At 45.1% G+C, this 19750-nt stretch overlaps 1 protein-coding gene across 4 annotated transcripts in view; it reads left to right on the forward strand.

Moving 5' to 3' along the window:
- PCNX2 (pecanex 2) overlaps positions 1-19750 on the forward strand; it is a 302310-nt gene that overhangs the window by 258798 nt on the left and 23762 nt on the right. For all 4 annotated transcript variants that reach the window (XM_045437338.1, XM_045437341.1, XM_045437340.1 and 1 more), the window contains exons 26-28: positions 6170-6423; positions 13034-13267; positions 14715-14827. In XM_045437338.1, the coding sequence (XP_045293294.1) occupies positions 6170-6423; positions 13034-13267; positions 14715-14827 (601 nt within the window). The remainder of the gene's footprint in view (positions 1-6169; positions 6424-13033; positions 13268-14714; positions 14828-19750) is intronic.

Here is a 19750-nt window from a genome sequence, read left to right on the forward strand (position 1 = left end):
ATGTACATTATTACTTGAAGGTTGTAGTTTCCCATTTCTGACTTGTTATGACCATCTCATTTATGGGTTCTGTGGAGAGGCTTAGTACAAACATTGATTTTCTTTGTCTGCCAGACACGCAATATAATCTGCCGTGCGTTTTCTCAATAGAGTTTCCATTGCCTGTGCATGCAGTGACCTGGATAAAAATCTTCCCTTCATTTACCCATTCAGGCATTGCACCAACTACTCTGTCGGCACCTACCAAGTAGCAGGCACTGTAAATAATGATAAGGGATGTTGGAAAAAATGAATGGTATGGGAATGGATGTCAGGAAAGGGTTTATGTGTGAATTCAGTCTCAAAAGATGTGTAAAAGGATTCGGAGACTTACCCTTTTGGCCGTGACTGAGTAACCAGTACTGGACTATATTTCTTGCCATAAACAATTATGAAACTAGGAAAAATATCTTAATCAACTGCTTTCAGATATTGAACAGACAGTGCAAGCCTCTGATCAACAAGAGAAAGGAGAGACACAAGTAAGCTCCATAATTACCCTTGCTTTCTTCCTGGAGACCCTTTCTTATCTGTAGTATGGGGGTTGGGGGCAACACCCAAATAGAGTACAGTTGTCTTGCTGAGCTACGGAGGCAGAATCAGGGTTCTCAGCTGCTAAGGTAGCTGGGTTTTGTGGGTCAGAGTATCAGAAAGAAATGAATTTCACAAGGAAGGCACTGTAAAAATCTGTACAGGGGTCCTCTTTAGTAATTGGATGAATATTAACCTGCTGACTGTTAGAGGCAAGTCCTGACAGAGAATAGTAACTGTGGAGGTCTGAACTAAATAGAAAATATGGAGGCTGTAAGGTGCCAAGATGTAGAAATTCCAATCATCCAGCAGAGACACCTTATTGAACATCCCAGGAATTCAACCAAGACCCCAGAAAGACCAAGCTTTAGGAGTAGAGATATTATCACCTCACAGGTCTATTCTAGACACTCTAAAAACAAGTTAAGAGACTCTTAAATACAGATAACAAACTGAGGGTTGCTGGTGGGGTGTTGGGTGGGGGGATGCACTAAAGGGGTGAGGGGCAATAAGGAGGACACTTGTTGGGATGGGCACTGGGTGTTACATGTAAGTGATGAATCGCTGAATTCTATTCCTGAAATCGCTATTACACTATATGTTAACTAACTTGGATTTAAATTTTTAAAAAAGTTTCAAAAGGATCAAGCTGGCAGGCTGATGTGCAAATAAATTAACTACTTAACAGAACACAACTCTTTGAAAAGACCCAAAAAGGGGCACCTGGGTGGCGCAGTCGGTTAAGCGTCCGACTTCAGCCAGGTCACGATCTCGCGGTCCATGAGTTCGAGCCCCGCGTCGGGCTCTGGGCTGATGGCTCGGAGCCTGGAGCCTGTTTCCGATTCTGTGTCTCCCTCTCTCGCTGCCCCTCCCCCGTTCATGGTCTGTCTCTCTCTGTCCCAAAAATAAATAAACGTTGAAAAAAAAAAATTAAAAAAAAAAAAAAGAAAAAAAAAGAAAAGACCCAAAAAAACCAACCAACCAACCAACCAAACAAACAAACAAAAAAGAAGTCCAGACTGTCAACACTATAGCATCAACAATATCCAGCATGTAATAAAAGTTTCTAGATATGAAAATAAGCAGAAAAAAGTGGTCCATAACCAGGTAAAGAAAACAATAAATAGAAACACACCCAAAGATGTTGGAGGTCACAGAAAAGAAGTTTCAAACAGATATTAATATGCTTATGAATTCAGAGGAAAAATTATCATAATGAATGAACTGATGGAGACTATCATAGGAAAGAGCCAGAAAGTATAAAAATAAAATCCAATGTCTGAAATGAAAAATTCAGAGGATGGAAGAAAAGATCAATGAACTTGAAGACAAGGCAATAGAAGCTGTCCAAACTGATGCAAATAATAAAAGGTTAAAGAAAATAGAAACTCAGTGATTTATGGGGACAATATCAAGCATTCTAATATATGTGTAAAATTGGAATCCAAAAGGAAAAGTGATAAATAGGGGCAGAAAAAAATTGAAAAAATATTCTTCAGAAACTTTCAAAATTTGATGGAAAATATCAATCCATAAATCCCAGGAGCTCAGCACACCCCAAGCCAGATAAACACAAAGAAAACCAAACCTAAGCACATAATCCTCAGACTGGTGAAAATTAAAGAAAGAAAAACCAAAGAGCATCTGAGATTTTTCTATAATCATTTTGTCAAGATCATGAGAAAGTTTGAAAAACACTTTACAGACAGGGGAAAAGCATGTGAATTATTAAAATATCCTAAGAAGTAATGCAAGTCAGAACACAGTGCAATGATATTTTTTAAGGGCCGAAAGAAAACTATCAACCCAGAATTCTACAGCTAAGGAAAATATCCTTCAAAATTGAAGGCAAAATTTACATATTTCCAGAAGAACAAAAGTTGACATGATTACCAGCTAACCTCCACTGTAACAAATGTTAAAGGTAATCCTTCAGTTTGAAAGCAAATGATAACATAGAAAATCGATTCTACATAAAACAATGAAGATTGCCAGAAATGGCAAATATGTTAGCAAAGATGTTCTTTTCCTTTTAAAAACTTTACTGTTTAGAGCAGAATAACGACGGTCTATTATGGGGGTTAAATATACGTTAAAGTAAAATGTTTGACGACAATAATGGCAAGGACACGAAGGAGTCAATATACCATTTTAATAATCTCACAACATTACAGGAAGAGTGGTATGAAATCCATCTATTGCAGATTGCAAGAAGATGAAAACGCACATTGTAATCCCTAGCCAAAAGAAAGAAATTTTATAATGATTGAAGTGTCAATTGATCATGAAGATAAAACAGTCTCAAATGGCATACACCTAAAAACAGAGGTTTAAGGAATAAAAACTAGGTGAGTTAAAAAATAGTTGAACTGAAGGAAAATTAAAAACACCAGTATAAAAAATGTATGGGATACAACCAAAGCAATGTGTAGAGAAACACTTACAGCTCTAAAGGTTTATAATAGCAAAGAAGAAAGGTTTAAATCAATGATCTAAGCAAGGAGTTGGCAAACTATGGCTATGAGCTTAGAATGGCTTTTATATTAAAGGGAGGGAGATGGAGAAGGAGGGAAAGAAGAGAAAGAGAGGGGACGAGGAGGCAGCAGTAATACAGACCATGTGTGGCCCCAGAATCTTAAAATATTTACTCTCTGACCTTTTACAAAATACAAATTGGCAACTCCTAACCTACACTTTCACGTGAAGAAACTACAAAAAGAAGATGAAATAAAACCGGAAGCAAATAAAAGAAGAAAATTAAAAAAAACATGAGAGCAGGAAATCTATGGATCATAAAATAAAGAAACAATGGAGGAAAATAATCATGAAATCAAATATTGATTCTGAGGAAATACCTATAAAATTGAAGAAAAAAAAAAACTACCCAGACTAATCCAGAAAAAAAAAAGATAAAACACAGATTATCAAGATCAGGAATTAAGGAGGGGACATTACTACAGATCTTAAAGCATTATAATAATAAGGACATTTTATAAATTTGACAAGTTAGGTGAAATTAAAAACTCATTGAAAAATATAACTTTCCAAATTTGACACCAGAAGAAACAGAAAATCTGAATAGACCTCTATGTGCTAAAACAATTGAATTCATAAGGAAAAACAAAACAAAACAAAACAAAAACAAAACATCTTGGCCACAGAGAGAACTCTAGAATCCCTGTCACCATTAATCATGTAAACTGTATTAAACTCTATTACACATGTAAGCAAGGATTATGACCAATATTGCCTTAACTCTTTTGGAAAATAGAAGAGAAAACACTTTCCAATTCATTTCATAAATTCCACATGTATACCAGACAAGGACATCACAGGGAAATAAACCTATAGGCCAATATACCTTGTGAATGTATATATGCAAAAATTCCCAACTAAATACTAGAAAACCACATCCAGCAATATATAAACCTGTCACGTTTCTCCCGGTAATGAAAGATTGGTTTAATATGTGGAAATTCATCAATAGGGTTTACCATATCAACAGAATAAATGGGAAAAACAGTAAAAGCGTTTGCTAGAATTAAATACCTATTTCTGATTTTAATATAAATTCTTAGATAACCGGAAATAGAAGAAGACTTTCTCCTTCTGACAAAGAGCGGTTATGAAAAACCTACAGCTAGTGTCCTTACTACGTAATGCTAAAAGACTGAATACTTTCCCCCTAAACTCACATTTATTTAACATTGTACAGGAGGTTCCAGCCTATGCAATAAATGGCCAAAAATAGAATAAAGTCGTAAAGATTTTTAAACTCCCCAAAAGTGTTACCTACACTAACTGTCCCTGCTTTTTTCTCTCCCCTACTGTTGGCTCCAAGCAGGCATCCCCTCCCCCACTCATCATTACACCTACACCTCTCTTGCAGAGATAATCATTCACTTCTGTATGGCCAAATCTCACAGTTAATTCCCCAGGTAATTTGACCTATAAGCATCATTTAACATAGCTGATGTTCCCTCTTCCTTGAAACTCTTTTTTTCTTTTTTAACTTGCCTTTTGCTTCTTTCTGGTTTTCTTCTGACCTCACAGGCCACTTCTAGCCAATCATTTTTTTGGGAGAACCTCACCTCCCCAGCCTCTGAATGGAACGCTCAGAGCTCAGCTCTCAGACCTGTCCTTTCTCCCCAGATTAGTTTAAATCGCCCCTATATCCTGATAATTCTCTCAGATGTTATGGATTTCTGCCAGAACCCTTCCCCTGAACTCCAGATTTCTTAATCCAACTGTCTACTTGACATCTCCATTTTGATTAATAGCGAACAGCTAAAACTTCACATATGGAAGAAAAACTTCCTGATCTTCCCCTCAGCCCACCCAAAGGCTGCTCGCCCTGCAATCTTCTCCATCTCTGTGGACAGTCTTTTCACTTTTCACCTTGCTCAGGTCAGAAAACTTCACACCATTCTTCATGCATCTTTTCAACATCTCCCATCCAAATTGGTTCCCAAATCCTAACAGACTACCTTCAGAGAGATCCAGATGTGATCATTTCTCCATACTTTCCCCAATGGCCTTTATCCAAATCACCACTGTGTCATGTGTGTTAACTAACAGCCTCCTAACTGATGTCCTGGCTCCCACCCCTGCTTCTTCTATAGTCCGTTCTCTGGACAGCAGCCAGCATGATCTCCTCCAACAGAAGTCAAACCACATTTCTCCTAAGCTAAAAACATCCAAGGGTTCTGAGGGACCACTCCGAGTAGGATCTTCCGCTTTTCCTGTTTCTGGTTCCTATGATCCATCCAACTACCAGAGTACTTGTAAAATACGCTAGCATGTATTCACAAAGTGTGCAGCTGGTTTTTTGAAACTAGATGCAGGATATTCCATTTATTCCTATTAGTTTTTCAGCATGTTAGTTTCAGTCCACCATCCTGTCTGCTGAGATTGTTTTAGGTCACAACTCTGCACTCCAGACAGTGCCAGTAACTTATGTCGTTGGCACACTGTGTATGTTCCCCTTTAAATCATTGACAAAAACGTTGAGCGCCCCCCCCCCCGCCCCCAACATCCCTGCTCTCAGTCATGTGAAGTGAGGTGGCATGCGTGGTCTGCCCTTATGGTTAGGCAACGGAGCTCTTCCAGAAAAGAAGCAGGGAGCTTTTCAGAGCTGATGTGCTGAAAAACACATCAGCACGTACCTACTTGCTCTCAGACATCTCCACCTGCCACCTTTGTTTAGCCTCCTCTCTGCTCAGCTGTGACCTGCAGGTTTCTGTTAAAGGTAGCTCAAGAGTATAACTGTACTGCCTTTCAACTTGGTGTCCATGAGCACCGTGCAAGTCTGTCTCCTCTCTCTCTCTCTCTCTCTCACACACACACACACACACACACACACACACACACACACCCCGAATGGGGAGGAGCTGAGAATCAGAATGGATACGAATGAAGAAAAGAGTTAATGACGATGAGAACGGTGACTTATTTGGGAATTTAAGAATTAAACAATCCTCCTGATTCCCAGACTTTCTTGGTGTCTTCCCCTCCAGGGAAGGCCGGGGAAAATCCATTGTGAACAAAGGTTAACCCAGTGACTCCTTGTATAACTTCCATCTTGTTTGTGCTCTGCCAGGAACCTACTGCCAGCAGAGAGAGGTCGAGGCCATCATGGAAGGTGATGAGGACGACAGAGGCTGTTGCTGCTGTAAACCGGGCCACCTGCCACACCTGTTGTCCTGCAATGCCGCATTCAACCTCCGCTGGCTCACCTGGGAGATCACACGAACACAGTACATCCTGGAGGGCTACAGCATCATAGACAACAACGCAGCCACCATGCTACAGGTTTTTGACCTGCGTAGGATCCTCATCCGATACTACATCAAGGTATCGCTGCTCTGGGCCCCGGGACACTTGTCTGAGTAATCATTCGGGGCTGGCTCAAGAGGCTCCCAGAGAGATTTGCAAAAGGCTAGATGCTGCAGCTTCTCTTCATCTTCTGAATCTGAGACCCAGCTAGGTTTGGGAACCACTGGTTTTGCGAAAAATCCTCAAGGGCTTTGAGGTAACCTGGAGCTCACGCTTTGAGTCACATCCTAAGCGTGGCCACTAATAGACAGTTCCTTTCCTTCCCTAAATCTGTGTCTTCCTTTCTAACACAGCACAGCTATGGTGATGATGGTGACGATAAATTGAAATGTCCTGGAAATATCACCAAACCTCAACATTTACGTGCGACAAGTTACCGATTTAGATGCTCTGCAATTTCCACCCTAGAACCAGAATTATTTTTTGAGCCTAAAATAAAAACTCAAAAGTATAGCAAAATGATCCAGTTAGGATTAGTTATGACGGCCTTTCTTCCTCACTCATTTGGGACTAATGACATAGTTTTCCTGTTGCTCAGGGGCCACGTCTGCCTAACCCATATTCAACCTCAGAAAATGTGCCGGTTTGGAGTGAAGTGTCCTGGGAAACAAATATGAACCTTGAGCGAGGGTGCAGAGGGACAGTCGGGTCTAATGGCGGGGGGGACAGTCTTTGCACGGGCTTCTGTTCAGAGGGAGCACTTTGCATGGTGGGAACCCCGGGTCCTGGTCCTCACAAGGGTCCACATTTTAATGGCATTTAAAACGAGGATGCTCATCCGTCTGAGATCCCAGACTCCCTGCCAGCTGAGGCTGTGAGAGGTGGCCCAGCAGAAATGAGGAAATACAAAGTAGGCAGATAACACAGGTGCCTGAAGCTTCAGGAGTCTCAACCAACTAAAAGAAAGACGTTTAGAAATTTGGAGTAGCTACCGAGGAGCGCCCCACGTGTGCGTCAATACTGCTCAAGTTTACAGGAAATAGAAGACAGACTGTAAAGAGTTCAGAAGGTTAAATAATTCTTGAGTATCACACCCCAAGGCAGGTGTAATGAGAAATGTTCGTGAGACCCTTTCCTGTGCGGAATATTCAAAACAGATTTAGTGGTTTGTATTCACCACCTTCATGTGTGCCGAAGGGGTGCAGGAATTTACAGCCCCGCCTCACGCAGAACTGTGGCTGTTTTGCCCAGCCTTGCATACATCGGGGAAGATTTGGGAAAGCACATCAGGGAGTGGTGACCTCCTGTCTCATGATTCCACGGTCTGCTCCCTTGGCCCTTATAAACTGCGCTGCAAGACGTCTTTCATACAGAGTCAGCCCTGGGCAGACTCGGCGTCCCAACTGGGGGTAGATTTAGGGGGTCACGAGATAACTGTGGCACGCTGGCGCGAGAAGTGTGTTTCTGTCACACGTGAATGAAGAACGGAGGGGTTCTGTTCTGTGGCTCTGTTCCAGAAAGTCCTAGGGACCCAGGTTCCTTCCAGCTGCCAGCCCTACCATTTTAAGTGACTCCCCCCCTTCATGTTCCAAGAGGTAAGCCCCAGGCTCCAGTGGATGGAGGACAGGACACAGGAAACGAAGACCAAGGGCATGCACCAGCAGTCCCCTCGAAATGCTCCTGGAAGCTGCCACGTTACATTCCTGGTGTCTCCCAGGGGCCGGAAGGTTGTCCTGTGCCAGCAGTGAGGGGTTAGGAAAGTGCATTCTGAGCCGCCTTGAACCCAGAGAGAAACCATCTGGAACTTTCCACCGTTGTTTCCGGTAGAGTTTCCACACTGCCACCCATCTCCCCCTTTGCACACGCATTCCGGTACCCCCCGCCCCCACCCCTGCCAGACTTCCTCCTCCTGCCCTTCTCTCCTCATGCTCCCTGTGCTCACAAGCCCCCTCGGGGCCCTTGCCCGGCGTTCACCTCACCTGCATCTTCCGGCAACTCCCTCGGCACGGGAGCCACGCACGCCTGACTCCTCTTTGGGTCCCCGGCGTTCGGTGTGGCGACCTGTGTGTTGAGGTATCCAGGGAACTTTTTGGACTGAATGAACAAAGGTCCCAGGTAATGTGGATCCGGGGTCCGGGCCATAGAGTCCGGGCGGATGAGATCCAGATGTGTTCAACCCTGAGCCACGTCTCTGTGAATCGGGAGCTCCCCATAAACAGCCTTCCCGTGAGCGAGACTTGTGGGCAGACCCAGCCACACATGATGGAGCCAGCAGGCCGCCACGAGTGAGAGAAGAGAGAGGGAAAGGATGAGGTGCCCTTTCAGGGTCTCCCCTCTCGGCTTTTCCAGAGGCCTTGGGGGCACCACTCCGGGACCTGCTTTTCGAGGCCCCCCTCCCTTGAGCTGGTAATTGGATTGATACTTTCCTCTTCTCCTGCCTCCCAATCCCCCGTATGTTTTCTAAAATGACAGTTTACCAGTTTCCTGATAAACAAGTCCAGGATAATGTGCAAGCAGCCGAGGCTGAAGGAGCTCCCCCCGCCCCACCCCCGCCCAGAACCTGCCAGATAATATTTAGTTTGTGGGAAAACAATGCCCTTAACTCTGTTTTCCAAGAGGGGGGGGAGTGTCAGGTGGGGTAGGAGAGGCACCGGCGCAATGCTTCGTTACCTGGCGGGGCGCTGCTCGCGAGCTGGGGGCAGACCCCTGGTACCAGGCTCCCCGAGTAAGCTGGCTAATCAGAGACTTGCATGTCCTACCCAGAAATTCTGACTCCGTGGGCTTGGGGAGGGGCCCTAGCCCCCGTATTTTTAAACTCATTTCCCAAGTGATTTGATACACAACTAAGCTTGGGCACCACTACGGACATATTTGTGCTCAACAGAAACAGAATTCTCTTAAATTCCAAAATAGTGCTCAGGAGGGGCCCAGGTCGGGTGGCAGGTGGGTTAGTTCCCAGCAGCATCAACGGACCTGTTCGTGCGGGGCTCTCTCTGCCTGCGGCACTCAGTGCTTGCCCGCCCTGTGCTGTGGGGTAGCTCAGAACTTGCCCCCGTCCCCCCGTGGAGCTAGTTAAAGAAAATCTCAGGGGTACCCAGTGGCTATCAGAACAGAAGAAACAGCCTTTGAGGGTAAAAACCTTGGTTACTCGGGGAACAAGACTGCCTTTGTTATTCTGAATTGCTCAAAGTTTCAAGAGTTGGGTTTCATTCTTTTTGTCGTCATTATTGTTATTTTTATTGGGCAGGCAAATCAGAAAGGAAGAAAGGCGTGGAGTATTTCCATTACACAAAAGGATTTCTTTTTTTTTTTTTTTTTTTTTTTTTTTATCTCCTAATAAACTGGGTCAGTTCCCCCACCCTGTAGGAATATACTTGAAATCATTTCCTTCCTGACGACTGGAGGGTTTTCTCTGGTGCCTCCTCCAGCTCCCCTCCACTTATTTGTGTTGAAAACCCTCGGAGCAGTCAAGGAATCCGCTTTCTGCCAGGGCCTGGTTTTCCTGCTGCCGTCTTTCCTGTCCAAGCCTTTCAGAAAGGAGATGCGCTTATCGCTGGCCTTGCAGAATGAGAAGCGGAAGACCGCACGTGTGGGTCTGCCTGCCAGGGCCCCCTTCCTAGAACGAGCTGTCTGATAGAATATGCTGATCCACAATGAAAATGAGAAACCAGGAGAATCCCTGCTGGAGGAGCCAGATACGGTGGATGAATTCAGAAGAGGTCTCGCTTTCCACATGGTTCTATGCCGTCCATTCATTCTCCCTGTCCTCACTTACCGGGTCGACTTAGTGTCGTATCCGTTTCATCCTGACAGATTCGGAAGGATTTCACACTGTTCGTTGACTCTATCTCCCCGACAGGATTTCTGCCTACGCGAAATGGAAATGGAGTGTGGTTTGCCACCGTCGGGTGTGTTGTGTTTTCTCCGGGGCGAGGGGAGCGGGTTCCCCTCGTGCACTGGGGAGCCGAGCCAGGGCAGCACTGGGAAGTCAACACTGCGAGGTTCTGCCAGACCTGGAGGAGGAAGTTTCAACCTCTGGGATTCAAACTCCTCATTAACTATGCTGACTTCATCGGTCGAGGGGGTTATTTTCATTCCTCCCTAGAAATGAACGAAAAAGTAAACGCCCTCCAAGTTTTGTTTGTTGTTCCTATCCGGTACATGTGATTGGGACATATTGGGGAAAGACCAGACCAGATGTTTGCTAGAGCCAGATGTTCAGACAGACCCAATTTCTTCGTACCCTTTGTAATCGTCAGCTGAGACACCTTGCCTCTGGCCAGTCACAGATCCTCCTGTGCTTGTAACTTTGGGTCAGCTGTTTAAACCCCCCACGTTCATAAAAGCTTTAAATCATCCTGCCAGCAAGTCGGCCGTAGAAAACCCTCCAGATCCAGGGGCCTCTGGGTGGCTCTTGGTTAAGCGTCCAACTTCTGCTCGGGTCGTGATCTCAGGGTTCGTGAGTTCAAGCCCTGCTTGTGCTGACAGCTCAGAGCCGGGAGCCTGCTTCAGATTCTGTGTCTCCCTTTCTCTCTGTCCCTCGCCGGCTTGAACTCTGTCTCTCTGTCTCTCTCAAAAATAAACATTAAAAGAAAAAAAAAAAAACCCTCCAGATTCAGAACCGACATTTTTGAATATTGGAAGGCACTCTGGTGGCCGCCACAGACTCAGCGGTCTCCCGGCCCCACATGCCTTCTGTTCCCTCACCCCTACCCCTCACCCCTCACCTGGGCTGCTAGCACGGACTCCCTGAGCCTCAAGCCCCTGGATGGGTAAGTCCTAGATCCAAGGACTTATATGCCAAATAGAAGTTGTGTGCCAGGCCACGTGCTGAGTTCTTTATACTCATTGTCTTGTTTGAAATCTCCGAAAGATGAAGAGAAGTAGACTTTACTCGCGCCTCTGTCCTTTCTGCCTCCCACTCAGCCTCCTGTGGCCTCCTCCTTCTTCCTTCCCGCTCTGTCCCCTCCCTCCTTATACTGAAGGGACTTCTCCAGGCTGACGGGGCTGTCCTGGGTGCAGCGCCGCAGGAACGATAGAGCGTGTGAACCGCGGACTTCATTGTCCCCGCTCCACCACTTTGGGGTCGGGTGGGGGAGGCTTACAGAGAAAATGCCCCAAAGAAGGCAGGCCACACGCCGTGAGCTGCACGCAGATTAGCCTTCCCGAAGTCCAGGCTGCCGTCGGTCCTGACAGCCGAGAACGGCTGAGTCAGGCCTTTGCCGTCATTTGGCCCGAATCCACGGACCCCGTGCGTCCACCCACTCACCTGCTCAAACTCCTCAGATAACCTGAAACCGGACACTCGTCAGCAAGCGCCATCCTTGGTGCTCCGGATCTCGTGTCCCAGCCGAAGGGAGGGAAGAGCAGAAGAGAGGGCAGGAGCCTGCCTGGAAAAGTGTGTCTCTGCCCGCTCAGTCACGGGGGTCAAGCCACCTACGCCCTGGCCAGGTCCGGGCCGTGTGGTTTCCTTTCTGCCTTCTCCCTTGGGAAGAATGTCTTTTTATAATCAGAGAGGGCCACGGGGCTTGGGGCCAAGGGAGCGTGCATCGCTGCCTCTTTTGCACCAGACGCCGCCCTTCCCTGTTGCAGCGATTCCCAGGTGACATACAAGCCACGTTCCCGGGGCCGCCCCAGCCTCAGTGGCACTGAGTACCCCTTCCAGTTGCCTGCGATAATAAAGGGTACAGAAGGCTATAATGAAGGTATACTACCACCTGCTGCCGATGCACCCACATCCGAGTTGGATTTTCGTTTTCTCTGCAACAGTTTGACTTCTCCAGGCCGGGCGCTAGCCTTTCTGAAGGACGCATTCGTTCGCAAACTGCAAGATGGCTTTCAGTAAAGCTGTGACTTAGAAGAAGAAAGCCCGAGGGTGGCATTTTCCCCAGTTGGGATATTCCGAAGTGGAGTGTCTGATGGAGGGGAAAACACGGGTTATTTTGAAGGCATCACAGATGTCCACTGTCTGGGCACCCCGGATTACGTGTGCATGTGTGTTTCAACAATTCTACATCATAAGTACTTTCCATAAGAGTTTTGTTGTTTTTGGGGGCGCCTGGGTGGCTCAGTCGGTTGAACGTCTGATTTCGGTTCAGGTCATGATCTCGAGGTCTGTGAGTTCGAGGCCCATATCGGGCTCTCTGCTGACAGCTCTGAGCCTGGAGCCCGCTTCAGATTCTGTGTCTCCCTCTCTCTCTGCCCCTCCCCCCCCCCTCAAAAATCAATAAACATTAAAAAAACGTTTTTTGAGAATTTTGTTGTTTTTGTTCATTAAACAGTCTTTGGCTGGGGTCTCGGGAGAGGGTCTGCCCCAGTGTCTTTCAGCAGGATCAGCCACCCGTGGCCTCCACAGGAGCCTGTGGTAACCCGAGGGTGTTCTCGTGTGTCTCTCTCTGAAGGGGTAGGGCTGGCTGTCATTCTTCCTCACCATGGAAATTCTGTTCTGGTACATTCTGTTAGCGTTCTGTTCTTCCCACTTCCCTCATCCCTGTGGTGACCCTTAAGACAGGACACTTTAGAATGTCTCAAGTAAGTCCTAAGCATTAAACCTGGCAGGAAATGCCATGAAACCAAGTATGTCTCATACTTCCCTGACATTGATTTACTTTATGAAATACAATAAATAAGAAGTCTTTGCGTCTTTCGAATGGCTCTAAGGGCTCAAAATCTTGCTTTCTGTCTGCAGAGCATCATATACTATATGGTAACGTCCCCCAAACTTCTCTTGTGGATCAAAAACGAATCACTTCTGAAGTCCCTGCAGCCTTTTGCGAAGTGGCATTACATTGAGCGTGACCTCGCAATGTTCAACATTAACACCGATGATGACTACGTCCCGTGTCTCCAGGGGATAACACGAGCCAGCTACTGTAACGTTTATCTAGAATGGATTCAGTACTGTGCGCGGAAAAGACAAGAGGTAGGTCAGGGAGGTGGGGGCTGGAGGTACTGAATTAAATTTAAAAAACAAGGAGCATTTATCAAGTCCGTCTCTTATACTGTATGGTAGACAGAACATTAGCATCTGGATAAATGTTTATTTAACACTTAGACAAAATTAAAAGGAAGAATTCACATACCACGTTCTCCAATAGAGGAGCCTTGAAAGCATATTTCTCTCTATACTGTGCTCAGGGTTAGCACCGTTTTAAGCGTCTGTCATAGCTTTGAAAGTCTGGAAACTTCTTTGTTTAGAGCTGTTTGTGGAGCTTTCTGTACAAAGGATATCTCTGCTGAAATCCGGAGGATTTGCTGAACGTATTGAATTGTGGCCCTGCAACCGATCTGTTTAGCCATCAAGATGGCCCATCTCACTCCGCAGTCGTGTCTCTTGGGCATTATCGCCCACATGCTGAGGACACTTCCGGAGATGAATGCAGCGTCTCAGAAATGAAACCAAGGACAACAACAGCTTCTAGAAAGAAGAGGAGGAGGGTCGGCCAGGAGGAGGAGCTGGGGGAGGAGCAAGGGGAGGGAGTCCGTTGACTTTGCTTCCTGGGATTTGAAAAGCCGAATCCATATGCTGTTGATAGAGACAGTAGATCCAAAATGAATACACCCTCCTTAGTAGTGATGAAGTATGCCAGCGGACTCGAGGGGACAAACCAAGTTACAACACTAACCCAGGTCCTCAACCTTTCCGCGAGTGATTAAAAACAGGGCGCAGAAGGAGCAGGTGGTAGAATCTGCCTTCCCAGGTGCAGCAGAGAGAATGTGGGCTGATATCTGAACCCTTGCTTAGCCTCTTCAGGTGGCTGAGGTGTGCAAAGAATCTACGGGTATTCCGAGCTATCACCGCGGTGTTCCTCTTTCCTCATGTGGTTCCTGAAATTGTTTCATGTGCCCTGCAAAAAGATATTCCGGCTCTTTTCTTCTGCCTCTTCCCCACCTCTCTTTTTAAGCTGACTTTGGATGACCCCTTAAATCTAGTTGTTGATTGTGGACTTCATGGTCAGTTCAGTGGGCTCCTTGTTATAGGGAGAACAGAAAACCCTCACCTGCACGTGATAGACACGTCTTGCCCCTGCATTGGACGGCGCTAAGGTGGGCATTCATTTGCATGTAAGCCCTGACCCTCTTCTCCTGAAGCGCCATATTCAAAACTCCAGAGAATTAGGTCAACAGGCACGTGTTAGCCCCACCTCTCCTCTAGAGTAGCTTCCTCGTTTCAATTTTTTTTTTCCCACGTCCAAGCACGAGAGAAACTCTGCAGGAAGCAGAGAGTCCCCCGACCCTGGGGTATTCTAGTCAACTCGGTGACCACAATGGCTGACGAACGACACCCCGACACTCTACCTTTATGATTCTGTGTCCTTGCCTATTGGAACCCGTGTGAGAGAGTTGAATGAACATCCTTGCTCTTTCAGCCTTCCAAGAACCTGGACAGCGATGAGGACTCCCCTCTAGTGACCCTGTCCTTTGCCCTGTGCATCCTGGGGAGGCGAGCTCTGGGAACGGCAGCTCACAACATGGCCCTCAGGTACCTGCAGAAACAGTACCGGCACCAACGGTGTTTCTGAGTGATTTTTGTCAATCATTTTCTTTATTTTAAAGTTACAGATAGTTCCTTCTGTAATAAATTCTGCTGGGTCCAAAAGAAGGCTTTCTTGAGCACTGTGACCTTTTGGAGTTCTGCATTTGGAAATGCCACTAATACAGAACAGCCAAAACCCCAGGATTATGGGTACAGGGCCTTCTGTGTTACAAGCCATGGATTTGCTGAAAAGATGAAATGAAACCATTTATAGGAACTTCCTAGCCTGGTCTCTAGCAAAATTAATGCTTAATAAAAACGTCCGTTCCCTTTCCCCGTTTTTCCTGCAAAAGGAAATCATCACATCTGTGCTCCAGTGTAGACCGCACCCTGCCCTGTCTCTGCGGGGCTTTGATTAACTGGATGTGCCCTCAGCTGTGTTTTCAAACTCTGTTTCTACCAGATCTTCCTGCTCTGTTTGTAAATAGCTCAAGGTTGTCTCCTTTTTTAAAAAAATTGACCTAGGGGCGCCTGGGTGGCTCAGTCGGTTGAGCATCCGACTTCGGCTCAGGTCGTGATCTCACAGTTCGTGGGTTCGAGCCCCGCATCAGGCTCTGTGCTAACCGTTTGCTCAGAGTCTGGAGCCTGCTTCAGATTCTGTGTCTCCTTCTCTCTCTGCCCCTCCCCTGCTCACGCTTTGTCTCACTCTGTTTCTCAAAAATAAATAAATGTGAAAAAATTTTTAAAAATTGACCTATAATTGACATACAACATATATATATATATATATATATATATATATATATATATATATATGTAATTGGAACCCAAAAGGGTTCTTTTGGTATTCAGCTGGAGCGAGTGTAGACTGGGTTACAAGCTTCTGAATGGCAAAAGCCACGCATGTATTGGTTTAACAACCTTCACAGCCTCTGCACTAAGTAAGTCGAGGGGGACTTGCTGACGGTTCCCGAATGCCCTTCTGCAGGGGACGGCTGTGAGCCCTTACCAGTGGAAAGTTCTGGAAGGGTGTCATCAGTTTCGGTGTGTGACTTGGTGAGGGGTGAAGTGGTATGGTGGGCACATCTCCTCATTTCTCTCTGGACGCAGTAGCCTTGAGTCACGCACAGGAAAAGGTAAACACCGAGGTAGAGCTATTGTCACAACTCCCACATCTCTGAATTCTACGATGTTCTTCACAGGTGAGAAATGCTAACTGACTGACCATTTTGATGTGGAGTTAGAACTTGTTATAGGGAATACCCTGGGGAGGAGCTGACTGGCTTCTCCCGCCTGACTCAGCCTCATGCTGTAGACCCCGACAGTTTCCTCTGGGGTCGTCTGGGGCCAAATTTGATGATTGAAAGCCTAGCAGAAAGCTTGTGTGTGGGCTTCGTAAAACAGGATGATGTGGCTGCTGCAAGGGGCTCTTCACTAAATAGTGCGGTTGGGGAAGGGCTTCAGAAGATTCTGGAATCACAAAATGCGTCTTCAGATAGTCATAGCCTCCAGGCAGCTGATCTTCTGTTTGACCCATTTGAAGTCGGTTTAAAAAAATAATAATAATCCGAATTTTCTTTGCAAACTGCAAATAAAATGCCTCAAGGATTTATTCTTTTAGTTCCTCCCTAAGCTACTTTCAAAGACTTCTTCCATCTTGCTCTTTGTGTGACTTGTTCAGATATTCCCCATCCAGGTGTTTCTTGCTTGGTCTGCTTTATTTATTTCTTCCTTGATTAAAGCACCAGGCTCGCCAGCTGCTTGTTTTAAACCCGGTTTTGATGGGATTTTCTTTGTTTCAAACAATTTCTCCTACTCCCGCATCAGCTCTGCTTATAGTGATGAGATAAATCTGGGAACCATATTCTCGGTACTCTGGGGGAAGATTGGATTATCTGGGACCAGTTCCTTTTACTAAGAGGTCCCCTACCACAGCCAAATCCTGCAGCATACTTCCAATGCCATCTCTGATGACTAAAGGCAACTGACACTCTGCCCTGGGCCAACGGCTTTGGGGGCCTGATGGCCGTGAAGTTCTGACTTCATCGGGTGTGTCATGGGGAGTGGGGAGGGATGCAGTATGAGGGGAGGCTGGACCGTGGCAGGGCCCCCACCTCTACCTCAGCCGAACAGCTCTGCTCTACACTGTATATGCTAGAATCCAATAAATGGTTTTTCTTGCAAAAAAAAAAAAAAAAAAAAAAAGATTCCACAGCTCAAGAAAAATGTTTAAGTGTAATTTTTTATAGATAGAGTCAAATTGCTGTCCAGTAATGCTGCCCCAGTTTGTAATCCAGCCAAGAGCGCTTGGCCATATCCTCACTAATGCCAGATATTCAATCTTTAATTTTTCTGGTCTCCTGGGTGAAAAATTATCTCATTCTCATCTTAATTTGCATTTCCATTATTCATAGTGAGGGTAAGGATCATTTTACATATTTATTGGTGACGTATTTTTTTTTCTGTCAATTTCCCACTGCCCATGTATATGCTTTACCTATTTTTATTAGGCTCTTAATGATATTTAGAAGTATTCTCCTATTAAGATATTAATATTTATTGGGGCACCTGGGTAGCTCAGTCGGTTAAGCATCCAACTCTTGGCTTCAGCTCAGGTCATGATCTCATGGTTCATGAGATCGAGCCCTAGCATCGGGCACATGGAGCCTGCTTGGGATTCTCTCTCTCTCTCTCTCTCTCTCTCTCTCTCTCTCCCTCTCTCTCTCTCTCTCTCTGCCTCTCCTCCTGCTCACACACATGTGCGCACTCTCTGAAAACAAATAAATAAATAAACATTAAAAAAAAACTTTAAGGGGTGCCTGGGTGGCTCAGTCGGTTAAGCATCTGACTCTTGATTTCAGCTCAGGTCATGATCTCACGGTTCATGGGATCAAACCCTGCATCAGGCTCCATGCTGACAGTGCAGAGCCTGCTTGAGATTCTCTCTCTCTCCCTCTCTCTCTCTCAAAATAAATAAACTTTAAAAAAAACTTTAAAAAGATATTTATATATGTTAAAAATATTTTCTATCAAGGTGCACTTGACTTATTTTTACCTACGGCACACTTTTTAAAAATTTTAATTTATAATTTCTGGATTTTGTGTCTTTCTTAAAATTGTTTTTTTTTTTTTTATTTCCAGGATATAAAAATAGTATCCTCCATTTTCCTCTGATACTTGTATATTTTTACTTCTTTCCATTGAGTTTTTGCATCCTGTCAAGTCTTAGGATTTGATTTTACTCTTCCTACCTTGTTACATTTTTATGGACTCTGTCGGAGGATACGAGACTCCTGGGTCAGAGACAAAGGACTTTGCTTCTCGTAGCGCAGTGGCAGCATGAGCATTAGTGTGTTACTTTCAGTTCCCCTTGCCCCCAAGGCCCACAGGGGTGATGCAGATCCTGTTTTCCCTGACCAGAGATGTTCATTGAGCTTAGGGAACCAACCTTTTCTTAGCGGAAAAAGTTGTCATTTCATCCCTCAAGGATGCTCGCTGAAAACACAGCCTTGGGGAATGGCCTGGGCCAACAAGTAGTAGTACGTGTTGGAGAATGAGCCCCCTCGACTACTGGCTCACAACAAATTCACATATATTTTCATACATGATGAGAGATAGGGATCCATTTTCTTCCCCCAAATGGATAGCTGATAGTCCAATACCATTTGCTAAGTAGTTTCTCATTAGTGATTTGGTCACTAGTTAAAAACACCACTAACTTAAAATACCACTTTTGCCGTATGCTACATTGTACATTCCCAGTCATAGGTGGTATGCTTCTGGATTTACACTTCTGTTTAAAGTGATCAATCTCTCTAATAACAAAACCGTTTGGTTTACTAGAGTGATACGAAGTTTTGATATCTGATAAGCCTAGTCCTCCTGTTTTTACTTTTTTCTTGCTGTTTTGTGGTGGATGCTATTCTCGCTCATGTTCTCCTCAGGTGAAATTCAGAATTACATTTTATGATAACCTCTGCTGGAATTTTGATGGATATTGTCTGGAATTTACAGATTGAGAAAGAAAATAAACAGCAGTCAGTAACATGGTGTATCTTTGTGATCATTCAGTTTTTTAAATGTCTTTTGGTAAAATTTTCTTTTTCTTTGAGATTTATAATCTCTGGATGGATTATTTCTGGATACTTTATAGGTTTATTGTGATTAGGAATAGAATCTTTCCTGTCACATTTTTAATTGGTCACTGCTGATATACAGGAAAGTGATTTCTCTTTTTTATTTAAAAAATTTTTTTAATGTTTATTTTTTAAGAAAGACAGTGTGAGCGAGGGAGGGCCAGAGAGAGAGGGAGACACAGAATCTGAAGCAGGCTCCAGGTTCTGAGCTGACAGCACAGAGCCTGATGCAGGGCTCAAACTCATGAACCGTGAGATCATGACCTGAGCTGAAGTCGGGTGCTTAACCGACTGAGCCATCCAGGCGCCCCAGTAATTTTTTTAAATTTGATCTTATTTTGGGTGCCTTTACTGAACTCTATTATAAACATAATATTCCAATTAATTCTCTTTGATTTTCTGGTGGAAAGACATATCTGCAAATAATGACAATTCTGGCATTCCCCCACCCCCCAATATTTATCCTTAATCCTTTTTCTTATTACATTGGCCGTGACCCCCCAGTGCACTGTTCAAGTGGGCATCTGTGTTAGTTTCCTATTACTGCTATAACGAATTACTACCAACTTGGTGGGTTAAAGCAACAGAAGTTAATAATTACCCTACGGTTTTGGAGATCAAAAGTCCAAAATGGCGTTCGCTCGGCTACAGTCAGGATGTCTGCAGGGCTGTGTTCCTTCCGGAGGCTCTGAGGGGAGAATCCATTGCCTATTCTAGAGGCTGCCCTTCCTCCATCTTTCCAGCTGGGAGTGCAGCATCTTTCAATCTCTCTCTGACTCCAACTCTACTTCTC

The sequence above is a fragment of the Leopardus geoffroyi genome, chromosome D2 (genome assembly GCF_018350155.1).
Source record: "Leopardus geoffroyi isolate Oge1 chromosome D2, O.geoffroyi_Oge1_pat1.0, whole genome shotgun sequence".
Classification (NCBI taxonomy): domain Eukaryota; kingdom Metazoa; phylum Chordata; class Mammalia; order Carnivora; family Felidae; genus Leopardus; species Leopardus geoffroyi.